Raw genomic sequence first — 18,493 nt, 5'->3', positions numbered from 1 at the left:
CTGTGATTCTGATTCTGTGAAGGGTGGGTTTCCTGTCCGAGGCCTTGCCTGGTCCCAGTGTAAAATAGCTGCGAGGTTGGGGTGGACGGGAATCCGGAGGGAAACTCGCCCTTGCAATTTCACATTTCCCCTGGCCTAAAAACTCCCTGGGGTCGGGGGAGTGTAAAATTCTGGCCATGGTGTTCTGCTGTGATTATTACTCAAGATAAAGCTGCTCTCAAACTTGTCGAGCAGACCGAGAGACAGCCAATAAACATTAGGTTAGACCCTTGGGCAAATAAACAACTATGTCAAGGCACTTGGATACATGCTGTTAGTGTTTTATGATTGAACTCGGTGTAGAAAATTTTACAAAACAAGAAAATGCGTAAAGAATGAAAGCAAAGCCTGCATTGAAAATGTTAAAAAAAAGGAATCCGTAATTGCACATTATAACTTTCAGTCTTTATTAATTCAGGATAAAATGGTCTGATAGTATGCAGTTATCTACCCCAAATATCCTGGAGAGAGATTGGCATGATGGATGCTCAAAATAAAAGTAACTGAGGAAAACACTAATTTTTGAATTAAGGGACTGGATTTTACCAGTTCCCCTGGAGATGTGTTGGGAGGCGAGAGACCTCATAAAATGGTGGCGGAAGGTATTGGGGGTAGAAGTAGCGGCCAATTAAGTCAATTAATTGACCAGTTATTGGCCACTTTCTGGAGGGGCATCACCATGTGGGGAGACTGCCAGGTATACCCTAGCAGCCTCATAGTGAGGTCCTGGCAGAGGAGCCCTCCTTTATGGCTACTCCAGGCACCCACCCTCCCCACAGGGAGGCAATGGCTGCCCCCACAGCTATGGCACTGCCGCTGCAGAGTGCAGCCCCTAGTATGCACTCTGCCTGTCTGCCCCCGATACACTAAATAAAGAACTTGCCTTGCCTTTGAGAATGCCTCAGCTTGGAGCTGCCCTCTCCTTCCTGCAGCCTCAGCAGTGTCCACCTCTATTGGTGATGCTGCCGAGCTGCTGGCCCTCTGACAGCTGTGGAGGCAGGTCTCCATCCTCAATTGGATGGCAGTCCCAGCAGCTGCCTCTCAGTTGTCTGCGGCTGGTAACATGCTGTCCAGGGATGCTGCCTGCCTGCATGGGGTCAGGCCCTGTTTTAGATCCCAGCGGTGGGCCTACTTACCTTTTTGAAAAATTCTGACCAGTTTCCATCTTAGTGTCAAGCATGTCTGGAGGAATGTCAAGCAAGACTTTAGTGACCTATATCTGGTATTGGCAAAGTTATTATAATGATTTACTGATTGTAGTTTCTTGTTTTACCAAGTAAGAGAACAAGCTGGCTGTAGTGTTACATTTTTATATTTGTAGCCAGTTCCAGAATTTGAGTCCAACTTATATAATATCAAACAATCAAGTACACATTAGGACAATTGGGAAAGGCTAAACGGATAATGTTGCATGCTCTCTCAGGTCTGCTGCCTCCTTTTTATAGAAAATGGCAAACAAACTTCAGATATTGCCAGGCATATTACTGCCGAGGGCCATTGGACAGGAAATTTAATCCCATGCTTGAAGAGAAGTGCTGAAAGAAGAATGGAAAACATGGGCCTAAGACAGAGTAGTCAAATATTTCAGAACTGCACAGCTCAGCTGTCTTTTATATTTTGTATTTACAGGTGGCCGAGCAGCTAATGACAATTGCCTATGAACATGGAATAAATCTGTTTGATACGGCAGAGGTGTACGCAGCTGGCAAGTAAGTGAATTGCCTTATTCTCTGAGACTGTGCACTATACCAAAATAAAACAGCCACTGTCACCAAATGACTTAGGTTGTATCAAATTCTTATATTTGAGGTTTTATTGTTAAGCAGATATTTAAAACCCAGGGCTAGACTTTCAAAGCTTTTCTGACAATGATTTTTTTCCTATTTTCCCCTTTATACAAAATACTTTTGTATGTGTTTCTGGAACTTACACTTTACTTTTAGATGCTTATTTTCTATATGTGCAGCATTTTAACATTTTTGCACAACCTGTGCATAATTGTTCTGGTAACTATAATGACACTTTAAAATATTTGCAGTCTGAAATGATTGTTTCTCCCTGGCCTCTTTGATTAAAAATGACATAGACCAGAAAGTGATGTTATATTGAGCGAAATTGTCCAGTCCCGTTGGCAGCAGGTGACATTGCAGATGTGAGCGGACAATGTGGCAAAAAGACCAAAAATTGGTTTTACATCGTCGTGAAAACAGTTTACAACCATTCGCTCCACCCATCAGTGATGGGCTGCGTTTCCAACTGCTGCATGTTGGGAACCTAATTTCAATACTTCAGTGTCTCATTGTCAGCTCTGCTCGCCTGAATCATCATCCAACGCTGGATTATCTGGTCACACCATGCCGACGTGTTTCGCAACTGTACCTGGCAAATTGCACTTTGCTCAGAACTTCAAGGTTTGTTCGCCTATCTTGCTTCAGGCAGCACTCGTGGTCATCAGTGCCAAACTTCACAGGCAGCACCGCATCACTTTCAAGGGGGTTTACAGACAGGTCTCTACCTACCAGACCAGCCGTAAGGCGGGGCTGGCTTTTCAACGACTGAAGGGCTAGGGCTTGTTTGGGGAAGGGGAAGAAGTGGCCTCAGGTAAGGGAAGAGGTTACAGGGCAAGGGCTGTTCTGGGGAAGGGGAAAATCCCAAGGGCATGTGTGGGATCACATGTTGATCAGTGCAAGTGACCTCAAGATGGTGAGGGCTGCGGCGGCAGGCTCCAGAGGAGATGAGACTAGATGAAGATGTGAGAGCGTGTGTGAGTAAGTGGTGATGTCCCTTGAGCTGGCAGTGAGTGAGCTGCCAGTAAATGTGTGATGGCCTTGAGTGTGAGAGTTTAGAGTGATGAAATGGTTGCCTTAGTCTGGTGGCATGAATGAAGGATCCTTCATCATCTTTCTGCACTGGATGGCCAACCTCTTCTGCACAGCATTGGCACTGACCACCACTGCCACCATCTCCCAAGCTGGAGTGGTGAGATTGCTGGACCTCCTGTGGACAGAGCGGGATGGTGGACATCACAGCGGGCCTCCAAAAGGAGGCCACTGAACCCTTCTTAGTTTTCAGAGCGACGTCTTCACTGGAGCAGTCTTGGGCTGCAAGGATTGAGAAGTGTGCGCGTGGCTGCAGTTTAAATATGGTGTCCAGTGTGAGGAAGCTGTGAGGTAAAGGTGTGGTGGGCCAATTGGAAGTCACCCGCCAGCAAGATGGCATGTTTCCTGTGGCTACATATTTAATGAGGCGGGAAGCAGATGATAGGGTGTGAAAACCCACCATTGCGACTGGTGGGTAAAGCAACTTTATTCATGCCCGCTACTGCACTTAGTGCAAATCTGAGACGATTCCACCCATTGTGATTCACCAGTGATGAAACCATTGTTGCCCCATTGATAGGGTATGTGAATGAACCATGGCTTATTGGATCGGTAGGTGTCGGGTGAATAATGCCATGTCCTCACTGCAAAGATAGTTCAACTTTTAAATTGATCTAGTAGTTCAGGAGGTTCTAACATATTTTGGAGTGAAAATGAACTTTCTCAGTTTAATGAGATCTCACTATGACCAGGACTCCATTGTTCTAAAATTTTTAATGCCTGCAGACAGAACATCTGTCAAACTAGACAGATTTCTGTATTGGGATGTGAATTTCATGCTAATAGGTAGATTATTAATTGTAATCTGATTGTCCTTGATTAGACATGAATCCCTAATAGAGCCCTAAGAATTCAATTTAAATTTTAAATACACTATCTGGCCTTAAATAGCCAGAGTCTGAACTATTCACGACTGGCAACAGTAAATCAAGCACAGAATTTAGTTTAGATTAGTGAGCCTTGGGATACCAGTAAAACATTCAGCTATTACTTCAACTAGCATCCAGGTTTCCGATCCAGCATTGGACTTTGTGGGTGCACTCTCAAATCATACCCAAATTAGATATGAGACTGAACTGGCTGTCCAAATCTAGTCCTAAATTAATTTTGGTTTAAGCCTCATTTAAAAACCTTTGTGAGTTGTAGCTACCACACAGCTACCCAGGCTGCAGGTTAATGATACAATAGGATATCAGATGACATCCATGCTGAGCAAGCAAGCAGATCAGGCCTTGAGGGTGGAGATAATCAGGGCTGTAGGGGTGATTGAGATTGGGGGAGTGGTGGGGGATGCTATCATGGCCTAACAGGAGCACTTTTTGAGTTAATTCCAGTGGTTCCTTTGAGGACTGATTGGTAAGCTACATTGCACCTGGTTCAATTGGGCCAAATATACCTGGAGGATGCTGTGCCCATTTATGCATGAAAAATTACAAACAGGGTCCTATTATTGGCATAGGACCCCAATTTTCATATTTACAGACCTCAGGAGGTGAGGTGAGAGTGACTGCCCTTGACATCAAGGCATCATTTGACTGAGTGTGGCATCGAGGAGTCAGTGGGAAATAGGGGGAAAATTCTCCGCTGGTTGGAGTCATACCTAGCACAAACGAAGATGGTTGTGGTTTCAGCTCCAAGATTTCACTGCAGGAGTTCCTCAGGGTGGTGTCCTAGGCCCAACCATCTTCAGTTGCTTCATCAATGACCTTCCTTCCATCGTCAGAAGTGGGGATGTTTGCTGATGATTGCACAATGTTCAACACCATTCATGACTCCTCAGATACTGAAGCCATCCATTTCCAAATGCAGAAAGACCTAGACAATATTCAGGCTTGGGCTGACAAATGGCAAGTAACATTCATGCCACACAAGTGCCAGGCAACGACCATTTCCAACAAGGGAGAATCTAACCATCACCCCTTGACATTCAATGACATTACCATCACTGAATCCCCCATTATCAACATCCTGGGGGTTACCATTGACCAGAAGCGGAACTGGATTAGCCAAATAAACACTGTGACTACAAGAGCAGGTCTGGGGCTAGGAATCCTGCGCTGAGTAACTCACCTCCTGACTCCCCAAAGCCTGTCCACCATTTATAAGGGACAAGTCTGGAATGTGATGGAATACTCCCCACTTGCCTGAATGAGTGCAGCTCCAACAACACTGAAGGAGCTCAACACCACCCAGGACAAAGTGACCCACCTGGTTGGCACTCCATCCACAAACATTCACTCCCTCCACCACTGGTGCACAGTGGCAGCAGTGTGCACCATCTGCAAGATGCACTGCAGGAATTCACCAAGGCTCCTTAGACAGCACCATCCAAACTTATGACCACTACCACCTAGAAGGATAAAGACAGCAGATGCATGGGAACACCACCAACTGGATGTTCCCCTCCAAGCCATTCATCATCCTGACTTGGAACTATATCGCAGTTCCTTCACGGTTGCTGGGTCAAAATCCTGGAACTCCCTAACAGCACTGGGGCTGTACATACACCACAGGGACTGCAGCGGTTCAAGAAAACAGCTCACCACCACCTTCTCAAGGGCAACTAGGGATGGGCAATAAATGCTGGCCCAGCCAGCGAAGCCCATATCCCATGAATGAATAAAAAAAAGTTTCCTGCTGGAAACAGTAATGCAAGCTGCTCACTCATTCACCTCAAAATCGCATCCGCTGGGCCTTGGGTATCACTGGGAAAAGCAAATATTCCCTTCAGTGTTTGTTTTTCTGGCAAGAAGGCTGGAATTTGAAAATCACCTTGTGTTTCTCCACTGCGGGCATAACATTACAGATAAAACAAAATCTACTAAATATTCCTAAGTAAATAACTTGCTCACCAGAATTTGTTGTTGTTCTGTCCCAAGTGTGTAGATTTCTATTGATTACCTGGACATGATTTACAATATTTAAACTCCTGCTCATTTTAACTGCCAGTGGGAAATTGCGAGTTAATTTCCACATGTCTGCAGCACAATTAGTCAGGCCTCCTTTAAACCTCATTCACTGACTTCTCACCCAAAGCAGTGGAACATCACTTGACTACAAGGTGGGTGACAGGATTAGGTTCCGAAGGTTTCTCACACTCATGAAGGGGAGGTCCGGGGCAGGGGAATACTAAAGTTGCCTTGTCAGGGAAGCTTTCCTGGCCCAACATAGGGAATTAGTGCACTTACTTTTACCTCTGCTGGGGCTGATCTTCTTTTGTCCAGCTTGGCCTGATGGGAAAGCCACAGCAGCTCCCTTGTTCATGCCTGAGTTATGATTGCATTTAACATCATCGTGTCCCAACATGCATATTGAACAATGGACCTCGCTGACTTTGGGAGGGTGTCCTTGCTACCTACTCAGGCGAGCAGGTTAAAATCAGAGGGAATGCAGGATCCTTGCAGCTATAGTGGGAGTAAGGCCATCTTACTGCCTATCTGCCTGGTTTTCACTGGACAAATAGGGTTCAAATTGGTCTTTGTGGCCTTCATCAGTTCCATGGTTGAGCAGTTGGCGTTGTGGTTACAGAGAGCTTGGCAGTGTCAGGTTTTCATTCTTTGGATGGGGCATTTTTTGACAAGAGGAAACACATCCAACTATTGCAACTGGGTTAGAATACATGGCAACCAAGTTTAGGCCAAGTTTTTATTCTAGCACTTTAAATGTTGGACCTAAAATAATGCAAACCGATTTCATATTTAAAAGAAAACATCAATTCCTAGGGACCTGGTACATTCAATGTAAACACTTTCTATCGTGGGTATGTTGTGGTTATGTCACTGGAATAACCCAGAGATCAAATCCAACTATGGCAGTTTGAGAATTTGAATTCAGTTTTAAAAATCTGGAAATAAAAAGCTCGTATCAGTAACACGTGACCATGACGATTTTGGATTGTCATGTAAAAAAAATCCAATAAAATATTTTAGAGAATGAAACCTGCTGTCCTGACACAGTCTGACTTACTTGTGACTCCACTCCCACACCAATGTGCTGGGCTCTCAAGTTGCCTAGCAACTTGCTACAAAGCCTCCTTACCTAAAACATTTGTGGGAGCATCTTCACCACATTGATGACAGTGGTTCAAGAAGATGGCCCACCATCAGCTTCTCATGACAGCTAGGGATCAGTAATAAATGTCAGCCTTGCCTGCAATGCTCACAACCAAGGCTGATTTTTTAAAAAAAAAAGTTATTTCATTATTGTCCTGCCTAGTAGAATAGTTAATTTGGTGATGGGGTACGTTACATTGAAAGTACATCGCCAGAAATGAGATTCCTCTTGAAGAAGTATGAAGAGAAATAATTGGTGTGCAAAGGTTAGACTGCTAACTGGCAGCGTTCATTAAAATGAAACCTACCTGTCACCAAGCACTGAATATATGAATAATTAGAGGAAGTTCTTGCTCAGTGTTGTAGTTGCATCAAAAATACTACTAAATGGAAGCTTATAGAACTTGATTCACTGAACTTAAATTTCATGTTTGCATCAGGGATGCTTTTCTCTGGATAGTACTGAACAGAGAAAGCACTGTTTATAAAAGTTCTCCTATAGCTTACTTCTACAGGACAACAATACTAAAACTGTTATCTGCAACTACCTAAACTATACTACAACCAATCAACTAATAGGTTTTTGGCTGTGAAATTCAGCTCCTTAGCACCTGTTTTATTGGTGCTATGAATGCTGTTTTTCCCCTACCCTGCAGCATGTGTACGAAATTATGGTGCTAGCCACACTGGATGCCATTTTGATGAGGTTGCTGGTGCGTGCAGGGAGTGACCAGCACAACAATGCAGAGTAGGCAGATGGTGATGCCAATCAGCATGTAATGGTAATATAGGAGAGGGTGTGGAACGTGCTGAAGGCCTTGGTCATGACTTCAAGGATTCTGCGCAAACTACTTGCTCCCAGGCATTAATGTATATCCCCTTGGGCTACAGTATAGCAGGGAAAATAAGCAGGAGTGATACAGAGCAGGACAAGTTGCTCAAAGAGAGAGAGAGGAGGAGGAGGAGGGAGAGAAGACCTCTCAGCAGGAAGCCATATTGAGATAAGGTGTTCAGGGGCAATTCTTCTACCTGGACCACAGCAAGGAACAGCGTGTCAGATGTCTCCATTTCATGAAGGATGTCCTCGCTGAAATCTGCTACCTGTTGCAGCCACAACTGTAACCTCCAAACAGGATGAGGACAGTATTGCCAATGGATGTGACAATGAATGTGGTGATGAACTTTTATGCATCTGGATCCCTCCAGGCTGGAACAGGTGATTATTACAACCGGGATGGGAGCAGTGCTTGAATTATCAAGCCCCACTGCTCCGCAGGCTGAACCATTCATTTAAATGTTTAATTTTCGCACCAAATGGCCAATTGTTTACCTATATGTCTAGCACCCAGAAGAAAAGAGACTCTGACCAGGCTCCTTTCAAAAGACTCAGAATGATTAATTTATTATAAAACTAAACCTCTTTTAAACAAGTTTCAAGAACTGGTTGACACTCAGTTGTAATCTGGAAGTGTAACTAATTAACCCTTTTGAGCTTCCCTCAGTACATTTCTTTCACAGCACTTTCTGAATAAGCTACCAATGAAAGTTCAATTCTCCTTATTCTTCAAAGTGTTCTTTGCATTATCTCAGAAGTGGTAAACAGCACACATTGGACAAATCTTTTGAATCATCAAGGTTTCCTACACTAAAAATGAATTTTGTGGTTTTAAACATTTGTGTTAAACATTTTCTAATAAATATCCAGTGACTGTTACCCAAGGATTCCTCCTGTTGTATTATGCATCGACCAGGTAGTCAAATATAACAAGTCCCATTGGTGCCATTTGTATTTTTACTCTATTTGGCCATGTGCTGATGTAATAATGGCTGATGCATGTTATGACATTAATTCTGATCTATTCAATATTGTTTCAGGGCAGAGGTCTTACTTGGAAACATCATCAAAAAAAAGGCCTGGAGGTAATACTTTTTATTACTCAGTTTGGGTCTGTTTTGTTTTCTCTTCCTCCCATTCTATCAGTTGTACCCCTCTTCCCATACATGTGCACATCTCTGTGCATTCTTCCTTCACTGATAGGTCACATGGATATTACTAGCAGACAGGACTTGCTGTGATTTTCTTTTAATTCATAAAATAATTACTGCATTTGGACAACAAGGATCATAAATGCAGTCTGATATGTTTGCAATGGAACAATAGCTTCAATCTTTTACCAGCATGCATTGAATGACCAAATGAAATATATACTGAGCTATACAATGGTCATAAAGAATGAACATTTGGATTAATTTGCACCTTAGTTGGAAGTTGAAGAAAGACATGAAGGGCCAGATCCATAAGTGCCTTTACAGCACTGCTAGTGGGCCAGGAGGAGCAGCAGTGTTTTCCCCCACTTCCCAACAAACCGGTAAAAAGCTTGACTGTGCGATCTGACTGACCCCTCTGCCATCTGCCTGGCCCTCTCCATTATCTGATTGACTCATTCCCCATCTCCCCCCATCTCCATTGATCTGACCATCCATTGATTTACCCTTGTTGTTGCCAGATACCCTGTTGCAGGCTGGAGCCTCAGGCCTACCTGTCCAAGAGCTAGCCAACCTTCAGTCTGGCTGGTTACAGCTGGAAAACAGAATTTCTGTCAAATCAGATCCTGTTGTTAAATTGGGCAGGACCTCCCCGATCCCACAACTTTCCTGTCTGCGTGTTATTATCAGGACCAACAGGTCACATCTTGTTTTCGAGTCATGGATTTCAATCGCACTAAAATTGCAGGTATTGCACCCACAATTTTCTTATCAGCAGCTTGCTGCATGCAAGACCCCACCAGTGGTGCAGAAACTTGGAACATTTGGCCAACTGCAGTTGCAGTTCTGGTGAAGAGTCATACAGACTTGAAACGTTAACTGTATTCTTCTCCGCAGATGCTGTCAGACCCGCTGAGTTTTTCCAGGTATTTTTGTTTTTGTTTCGGATTTCCAGCATCCTCAGTTTTTTGCTTTTATGCAGTTGCAGTTCTCTCCATTAACAAGTATGCCTCAGGGACACTGCAGAGCTCCCAGGAATCCAGTACGAAAATGTGAAATTGGGAAGTAAATTAGATTTCTTCCATGGCTTATTTACTCTCTTGATTTGCTTCAGGTGATGAATAGCTTCGGCATTTACCATTTATTTTTATTGGCATTTGAGCTTATTATGCAGAACTACCAGTTAATGCTAAAAGAACTGAACTGTCACCCACAAAGTCTTCTCATTTTAGCAGTGCTCACTTGATTTAATCTCCTGTCTGCCGAGTACTGACAGAACATTTAACATTTGGTTGGTAAACATAAGACCAGGCATACCTATGCAAATAAAGGGGGTGCTATGGATTCACTTTAGTTTGATCCCTTCCTCCTCTAAAGCTCACTCGCTGAATTTTTAAAAATGATCCTTGATACTTGTGATGCTCGGAGTTCAAATGTGTTTAATGTAAATATCAAATGAGCCTGTACATGCAAAGTTGTATTGATGTTCCAATGCCATTTTGACCTATCTTTTCAACTCGAGAAAGGATTATTGCCTTTTTGTGTTTACCCAAAAATACTGCTGTAATTGTAATTTTAATCTTTCCTATTTCTTGATATTTTAATTTAAGCAAAATTTGTTGTCGTTATCAACCATCTAATCAACCCGGGGATTGACTGCAACCAATATGGTGGTTATGTTGAGTTTAATCAGAGTTTAAGATGGGATATAATGCACTAGTTGTACAGCAAAAACATACAACAATGACAAGTGGCAAATACCTGCCCTGGTCAGGCAGAATGTTGACATGTGCAAAGCGCTTTTTCTTTCTTTCATCTTTCTCTTCTCTTCTCGGTGCTTCATGTCTTCACGACTTCTCAAACTACCCAAGAGTGTTAGCATGTACCCATGGGGGTTCCTCAACACTGCCCACTGCTCTGAAACCTCCCAAAGTCTTTTACAGGGGTGGCCCTGGATGGATTATTTATTATTTTCAGGGCCTGATTGCCCTATAAAGATATCTTTTATTACAAAATGCTCGATGATATATCAAGTTCTTAGTCTAAGCCATGGGTAAAAGCTCAGCCTAATGTCATCCGCCTGCCAATTGATTCTTGAGCCTTTGCACATAACTTCTGTCCTTGATTGACCAGGTTTTTTACATCACCTTTCCTTATCTCATCCTCGGAAATACCCCATGATTTGTTTTATAACTCCCTTTCATCTCATCTCTGGCCTTCAACTAACCCATTGTTCAGGTTATCAGTTATTTATGCCTAAAGTTGTTCATAAAGCCTGTTAATGAGCTGTTCAAAATGGCTGTCTGATCTAAGTGGTCTAATTCCTTATCAGACTATTGAACCATGGGATTGTTCACTAAAGTAAAATCTATTTTACTTCCATGCCCTAACTAACTTTCACATTTCAGCAAGCATCTTAATTAAGCAAGGTTAACTGAAAAACCTAACACAGCTTTGCAGTATGATTATTTATTTTAAACATCTATCCAGTTGCCCTCCCACTATTACAGAGCCCTCATTTGACAATGGTGCCTTTTCAGCCTAGCTACAGTTGTCAACACCTAAGAATAACCATTCTACTAGTGTTTGCTTCCAGGGAAACAACACTCTTAAGCAGCTTCCAGTCAAATTAAACTTATAGCACTAACCTATCCCTTTCTGTTTCAAGCTAATTATATATATTAGGCATGTTGCTAATTTCTAATACTATCTGTACTATGAACAGTGGCAGTTCACTCATTGCCATTGTTGGTGGATCCTGATTTTTATTTCCATGAATGAGTAAAATGTAACCTGAGATTAACAGTGTGTCTCCTACCAGAATGAAATTCAGAATTCTGTTTTTAAGACATACATAATATTTAACATGAAAATAAATATAGTGGTGCCTCTGTGGTCCAACTTATTAGTATTCCAAAGAGCTGTGCTATGGAGGATGCTGGATGTAACTTCTGAACTATGACTTGCAATGAGGTGGGATTCATTTACTGATGATTCCATTTTGCAAGACACCAAGCAAGGGTCAGATTTCCTGTTAGGAATACTTTAAATTTCATTTGCGACCTCCATCTACCCGAGGAGATTGAAAAGCCACTAAACCTCCAGGGACACACCCACCCATGGCATTATTAACATACACAATGTATTAAAAAAAAACCTCAGTACTACTAGCTAATGACATCAACTTACGTTTATATGGTGTCCTAAATCTGGGGGCAAAAAAACAAGGTGCATCACAGAGGGATGAGGAATAAATGGAGACCAAACCAAAAAACAGAGCTGAGAAAGAGTGACCAACATGTTTGATCAAAGAAGTGGATATTAAGGAGGCCATAAAAAATGAGAAAGGTGTGGTAAAGCAAAGGGGCTTAGAGAGGTAATTGTGGAAACGTGGTCTAAACGACTAAAGGCAGGACTAGGAATGGTGCAGGGAAAGGGGCAGAGCAGATGCACTAAAGGCTAGTTCAGAGAGGGTTTGTAAGGCTGGAGGAATTTACAGAGGATTAGTGGGGAGAGAAGACTATGGAAGGATTTAAACATTGTGATAGGAATTCTGAATTTTAAGGCACTGGGGCACCAAGAGCCAATATGAGAATAGGCGTGATGGATGAGCAGACTTGGTGTGAGATAAGGTACGAGCAGCAGTATTTTAAATTAGATGAAATTTACTGAGGGTGGTGAAGTGAAGGTCAGATGGGGAGACTTTTTTTCTGTATAATTCTTTTAGAAATTAGTTATTAGTTCCAGGCCATCAGAATAAATGAGAATTATCTGTTTACCAAAGAGCGTTAATTACTAGCAGCAGTGTTCAAACAACCTCGCTGTAGTTTTGCATGTTATTCACATTAGGGATTTAGGTGTTCATTGAGCTTCAGCAGATGCACTAATGAATTTTCTGAATGCTGTAACACAAGAACACAAGAAATAGGAGCAGGAGTAGACCATATGGCCCGCTGAGCCTGCTCAGCCATTCAATACGATCATGGGCTTCACCTCAACTTCTTTCCCTGTTCCCCATATCCCTTGATTCCCTGAGACACCAAAAATCTGTCTATCCCAGCCTTAAATATATTCAATGATGGAGCATCCACAACCCTCTGGGGAAGAGAATTCCAAAGATTCACAACCTTTTGAGTGAAGTAATTTCCCCTCATCTCAGTCCTAAATAACTGTCCCCTTATCCTGAATCTGTTCCCCGAATTTTAGATTCCCCAACCGGTGGAAACAATCTCTCAGCGTCCTCCCTGTCAAGCCCCTTGAGAATCTTGTACATTTCAATGAGATTGCTTCTCATTCTTCTAACAGAAAATAGACCTAATTTGCTCAGCCTCTCATCAGAGGACCAACCCGCTCATCCCAGGGGCCAATTTGGTGAGCCTTTGTTGTACCGCCTCCAATGCAAGTATATCTTTCCTTAAATGCGGAGACCAAAACTGCACACAGTATTCCAGATGTGGTCTCACCTAAACCCTGTACAACTCTAGCAGGACTCCTTTATTCTGTACTCTAATCCTCTTGCAATAAAGGCCAATGTGCCATTGGCCTTCCTAATTGCTTGTTGTACCTGTATGTTAACTTTTGGAGTAATGCACTCCACCCTGTCACGTTAAAGTCATTGGTTCTCAGTCAGCTGCTGCCAGGACATCAGATCACAGGTTTGGACTTCAGCAAGTGCCTCCATTTCCACATTAATAAGTAGATTTACTATGTGACTTAAGATAAGGTCATGGTTTTATTTGATTAATTTGTTCCTTTCCATTTGCCATGGTGATTAAGCAAACCTACTAATCAATGCTTTTCCTGTACATTAGTTAACCAAACTATTAAAGGGGCTGTTGACAACATACTTACTCAGCTTGTCTTTACAATCTTAATTTACAACTTTAATTACAGTAAGAAGCAAAAACAAGTCACCATTTGTTGCTTTTTCTATTTATGGAATATTAAATCTATTTCTTTAAGTATGATATTAAGATAACAGTAATTATGAGCTAGTTGTGTTAAAACAAGGAGAAACACTAAACAACATAAAGTGGACTTACCCACGTGCTTAAATAAATTGTCAATTTTAAAACAAATATGGCAGAAATTTAACGCTAGCCACCAGGTTTCTGGAACGAAGTTAAAATCTACAGGATGACTGCAGAAGCCAGAGGCAGGCCATTGCTGATCCTTAACTGGTATTTCTTGATAGACAGCTAAGCTGACCACCCAAAGCTGGTGATGCCCTTCCTTAAATATGCAGATATGGTCCGATGATGCCACCGCGTCCTAACTGCAATTTGAACTCTAGCCCGAACAGCTGCCATTGCAGTTTTCCTACCAGGTGAAAACTGTCAGAAGAGGGTGGGAAGCAGAAGAGGCCATTAAAAGTAAGTTTATTTTGACTTTCCATTATGAAGAATTGCATTTCTGGGATCCACAAAGCAAGTTTAGGCCTCCCGCCCTGAAATACCCCTCCTCATGTATTAAGATGCTTTCAGAACTCCCATCTCCAAACTTGGCAGGTGGTCCCTGGCTGTTGAGTTTTCCATGGGCTGAAAGCCATTTTTCCCCCTTGACATGTTTCCTGCTGGAAGTTAAAATCATCCCATAGTTCATGGCCTGAAGTTCACACTTGGCGTGCGTGCCAAGTCAGTGGGCCCAGAAGCGGACATATAATCTGCTCCCAGGTGAGATTGTGTTTCCGACGCTATTTCACGACAGGTGGCCAATTCAGGCTCACCCAGTGTGAAAAGCATCTTCTCAATGGGTGGAAGGGCTGGGCGGGCGCAGGAGCCTGCTGGGCTTCAGGTCCAATGGCGACCCTCTGGGGCATTATAAAGCAGCAGAGGCAGCTTCCTGAAGGCTGCCAGGGGACACTTTGTAGCTTTGGAGTTGTTTGACAAAACATTTTTTTTGAGCTGTAATGGCATCTGCACCTGCTGGGCACGCCAGTGCAATGGCAAGCCCTGTGGGCACTCGACCCCCCTAGTTCTCAGATGAGTGCCTGGGAATCGTCATGGAGGAGGTCAGTGCCAGGTGGGACACCCTCAACCGTAAGGATGGCAAGAGGAGGCCACCGCATCTGACCAAGAAAGCACGGGCAGAGGTGGAAGCCCAGGTCAGCGGCCATGATGTTGTGCAGCATACATGGGCGCAGTGCTGCAAAAGGTTCAACAATCTGCTGCGCTTGACAGGGGTGAGTACCGAGTTGGCATGGACCTTGTGTGGAGAAGTTTTAATGGCTGGCCGTCCCCCCATGGTGCTCAGGGGTGTAAGAATCTGAGTGCCAACTGTCAATGACATCAGTGCTGGCCAAGGCGGTGAACTCTGGCTACTTGGCCTGATTGCTTTGCGGGTTGAAGGCTCTGACTCAGATGTGCCCTGCAAGGTGTTCCACAGGTGGGGTTGGCCAGGCTGCAGTGGCGCTGCAGGTAGACAGCGGATTAATCAATGCTGCTCTGTCCTTTCAGGAGAAGAGAAGCCATAACAACATTGAGAGGTCACGGACAGGTGGAGGCCCCCCAAACCTGCCCATATTGATGAGGAATGAGCTGGATGCCTTAGAGATGGAGTGCTGGCACCCAGCTCATTCCACCGGTCGTGGAGAGGCAGGGGTCTCTGACGAAGGTAGAAGTGCAGTGCACGGATGTGAGAGCGTCGGAGTGTATAAACGTTGTTGTGTTGTCTCATCTGTAATGGAAACCTCAAACCTGGAGTCCCCAATGTCATTGAAAGACAATGGCACCATGATGCAAATCTTCATCGTCTCACCAGCCCGCCGAGCATGCACAGTGACAGTGTGATGACTAATACTAATGACATGTTGTTTTCCTTCCCTAGAATTGCCATCCAGTAAATGAATGCAGGACCCCGAGGAGCCACACTTGACACCTGAGGACCAGTGCCCATCAGATGCACCTGCGTCACACCCCCTCTCTGCACCAGGTACCAGCACAGAGATAAGCGCCTTGGTGGTCATTAAATCATTGGCTACAATGTTAGTGCATAGTGGGGAGGGCGTGGCACACTTGCATGAGGAGCTGATGGAGGCAGAGAGTGCCCAAGGTACCAGCAGCCGGAGGACTGCTGGAGATTAGGACCATGCTGAGTCCAAAGCAGGTGACAAGTCTCTGGAGTCGTCAATTAGGCGGCAGATGCTGGGTGTCCAGCAGGATGTGCAGGAAGATCTGGCAGAGATTCCTGAGGGTTTGCATGCCATGTGCTATGTCATGGAGGATTCCATGCAGAGCATGAGTACTGGGTTGACCCTCAGCACCGAGTGCACTGCCTCCTCCATTGAGAAAGTGCCGACACTCATGGAGAGGCAGCTCCAGGAACAGGTTCGGGTTCCAGGGGTTGCGCTCAGACCTGTAAGCCCTCACACAGGCGCTGACCTCAGTGTGAGAGATGGATAAAGCACCTAGTATCTCTGGTAGGTGCCTGTCCATCAATGGCGAGCAGGGAGGTCCAGACTTTGGCACACGAGCTGCTTGTATCTCTGGGAGTTCCTCTCAGGGCACTCTGGATGATGGCAGTAGCACCTGCAACCCTCTGCCATGACCATGGCATCTGATGAGGCTGTGATGAATGAGGAGTGCCCAACCGTGGTGCTGGACTCTCCCTCTCAGGTTGGGCCTGCATAGGCTCCACTGGCCAGAGGACGACTGCCAAGGTCATCAAGGCCAACAGGACAGCACAGTCAGCAGGCTGCCTCCAATGCCACTGCCAGCAAGGGGGGATGGCCACCAAGACCCAGCACTCGCTGCACCATGAGCACAAGAGGGATTTTGACAGGTGGCCTTCTGTTCTGCCATGTTTTGTTAATTTGTTTACTGGTGTCATTATTAACACCATATATTGTCATGTTCATTTTCTGTGAGTACCAACATTATTATAAATTTTGCTTTTGTGTTACTGGCCTGAGTAGGCTTCACTTGTTTTGTAGGTGCAGGGCACACCAATATCTCATGCTGTAATGAGTGGCTCTAAACTTTATTGCATAGGCACTGAGTGGACTTTGGGTTCAATGGAACGGGTCATTTCAAACATCCGGTAACGAGGCGGTGCCCCTGGCATGAGGTGGAAGCAGTACCTTGGCGGCCGAGCTGAAGGTGCACTGAATCAAGGCTTCCCTGGTGAACCTGCCTCCCTGAAGGCTCCAGCAGTCTGCCTGCATATCTTCATCGTGTTCTTCCCCGGGCTCCTCTTCTGATCCATCACTGGAGTCATCTGCTGTGGCCTGTGGAGCTGCCTCAAGATCCTCTTCCTTCAGTGGGTCCCCCCTTGCCAGTGCCAGATTGTGGAAAGCGCAGCATGCAACCACTATGAGTCTCACACTCTGGAGGGCATTGTAGTGCTCCCCCCCCCCACCAAATGGTCCACGCACCTGAATCTCATCTTCAGCACACCTATGTTCCCCTCAATCACCGCCCTTGTGGAGGCATGACTCCTATTATGTCTATGCTCTGCTTCTGTTCTTGGGTGCTAGAGAGGTGTCATCAGCCACCTTTTCGATGGATAGCCCTTGTCACCCAGCAGCCATCCACCCGAACTGGAGCAGTGAACAGCCTTGGCACCTGTGAGTGTTGGAGGATGTATGCATCATGGGAACTGCCAGGGCACCTTGCACAGACTTGTAGAATCAGCATCCTGTGATCACACACTATCTGCACGTTCATGGAGTGGAAGCCCTTCCTGTTCATGAAGGCACCGGGCTCACCTGCTGGTGCCTTGATGGCCACATGTGTGCAACCAATGGCACCCTGGATGTGGAGGAACCCAGCAATTGCAACAAAGCCTCTGGCTTGCTCAGCCTGGCTGGGCTCGTCCTTACAGAAATGAATAAATGTTATTACTTGCCTGAACAGAGCTTCTATCACTAGCTTGAAGCAACTGTGGACAGCTATTTGGGACACTCCACACAGATCCCCCACTGACCCCTGGAAAGAGCCAGGGGCATAGAAGTTGAGGGCCATTGTGACCTTCAGAGCCACTGGCACGGAGTGTCCACCCATACAGTTGGAGGTGATCTCTGTCCCAATCATCTGACAAATGGAGTTCACAGTCTCCCTGAAGAGGCAGAGCCTCCTTCGGCATAGCACCTATGACATGCTGAGGTAGCTGCATCGCTGCCTGTAAACCCTGGCAGCAGGATAGTGACATCTTCTGCGGCGCCCCTTGTGCCTGCACCTCTCCTCCCACAGGACGCTCCCTTGGATGCTGCCTGCAGACATCTGGCCTCCCCTCCCTTCTGCCCCTTTCTTCTTCCTCAGTGAGGCTTCCACCAGAGGAGTACACAATCCCCATTTCCAGAGAAACAAAAGACTGTCTGGTTACTGGAAGGGTCCTCACGGTATAAATCCTTCGGGGCATTGGAGACACCAATGAGCCCTGAAATGAAGGCTTGCAAAGCAAAGACTGAAGCTTAAAACAGAGATAAAGCTGTCAGGTTTCACTAAGCAACCAGTAGCAAACTATCTCCTAAACTCCCCACTACTCACAATGTCAATGCTCCAGACCCTTTTTATCCCACCCTTAGATGACAAATCATTA

General features: G+C 44.8%; 1 protein-coding gene across 2 annotated transcripts in view; it reads left to right on the top strand.

Moving 5' to 3' along the window:
* kcnab1a (potassium voltage-gated channel subfamily A regulatory beta subunit 1a) overlaps positions 1-18,493 on the top strand; it is a 407,972-nt gene that overhangs the window by 308,649 nt on the left and 80,830 nt on the right. For both annotated transcript variants that reach the window (XM_078563807.1, XM_078563806.1), the window contains 2 exons: positions 1,669-1,748; positions 8,846-8,890. In XM_078563807.1, coding sequence (XP_078419933.1) covers positions 1,669-1,748; positions 8,846-8,890 — 125 coding nt within the window. The remainder of the gene's footprint in view (positions 1-1,668; positions 1,749-8,845; positions 8,891-18,493) is intronic.

The sequence above is a fragment of the Cetorhinus maximus genome, chromosome 19, assembly GCF_964194155.1.
Source record: "Cetorhinus maximus chromosome 19, sCetMax3.hap1.1, whole genome shotgun sequence".
Taxonomy (NCBI): domain Eukaryota; kingdom Metazoa; phylum Chordata; class Chondrichthyes; order Lamniformes; family Cetorhinidae; genus Cetorhinus; species Cetorhinus maximus.
This window is presented reverse-complemented; position numbering and strand designations above follow the sequence as displayed.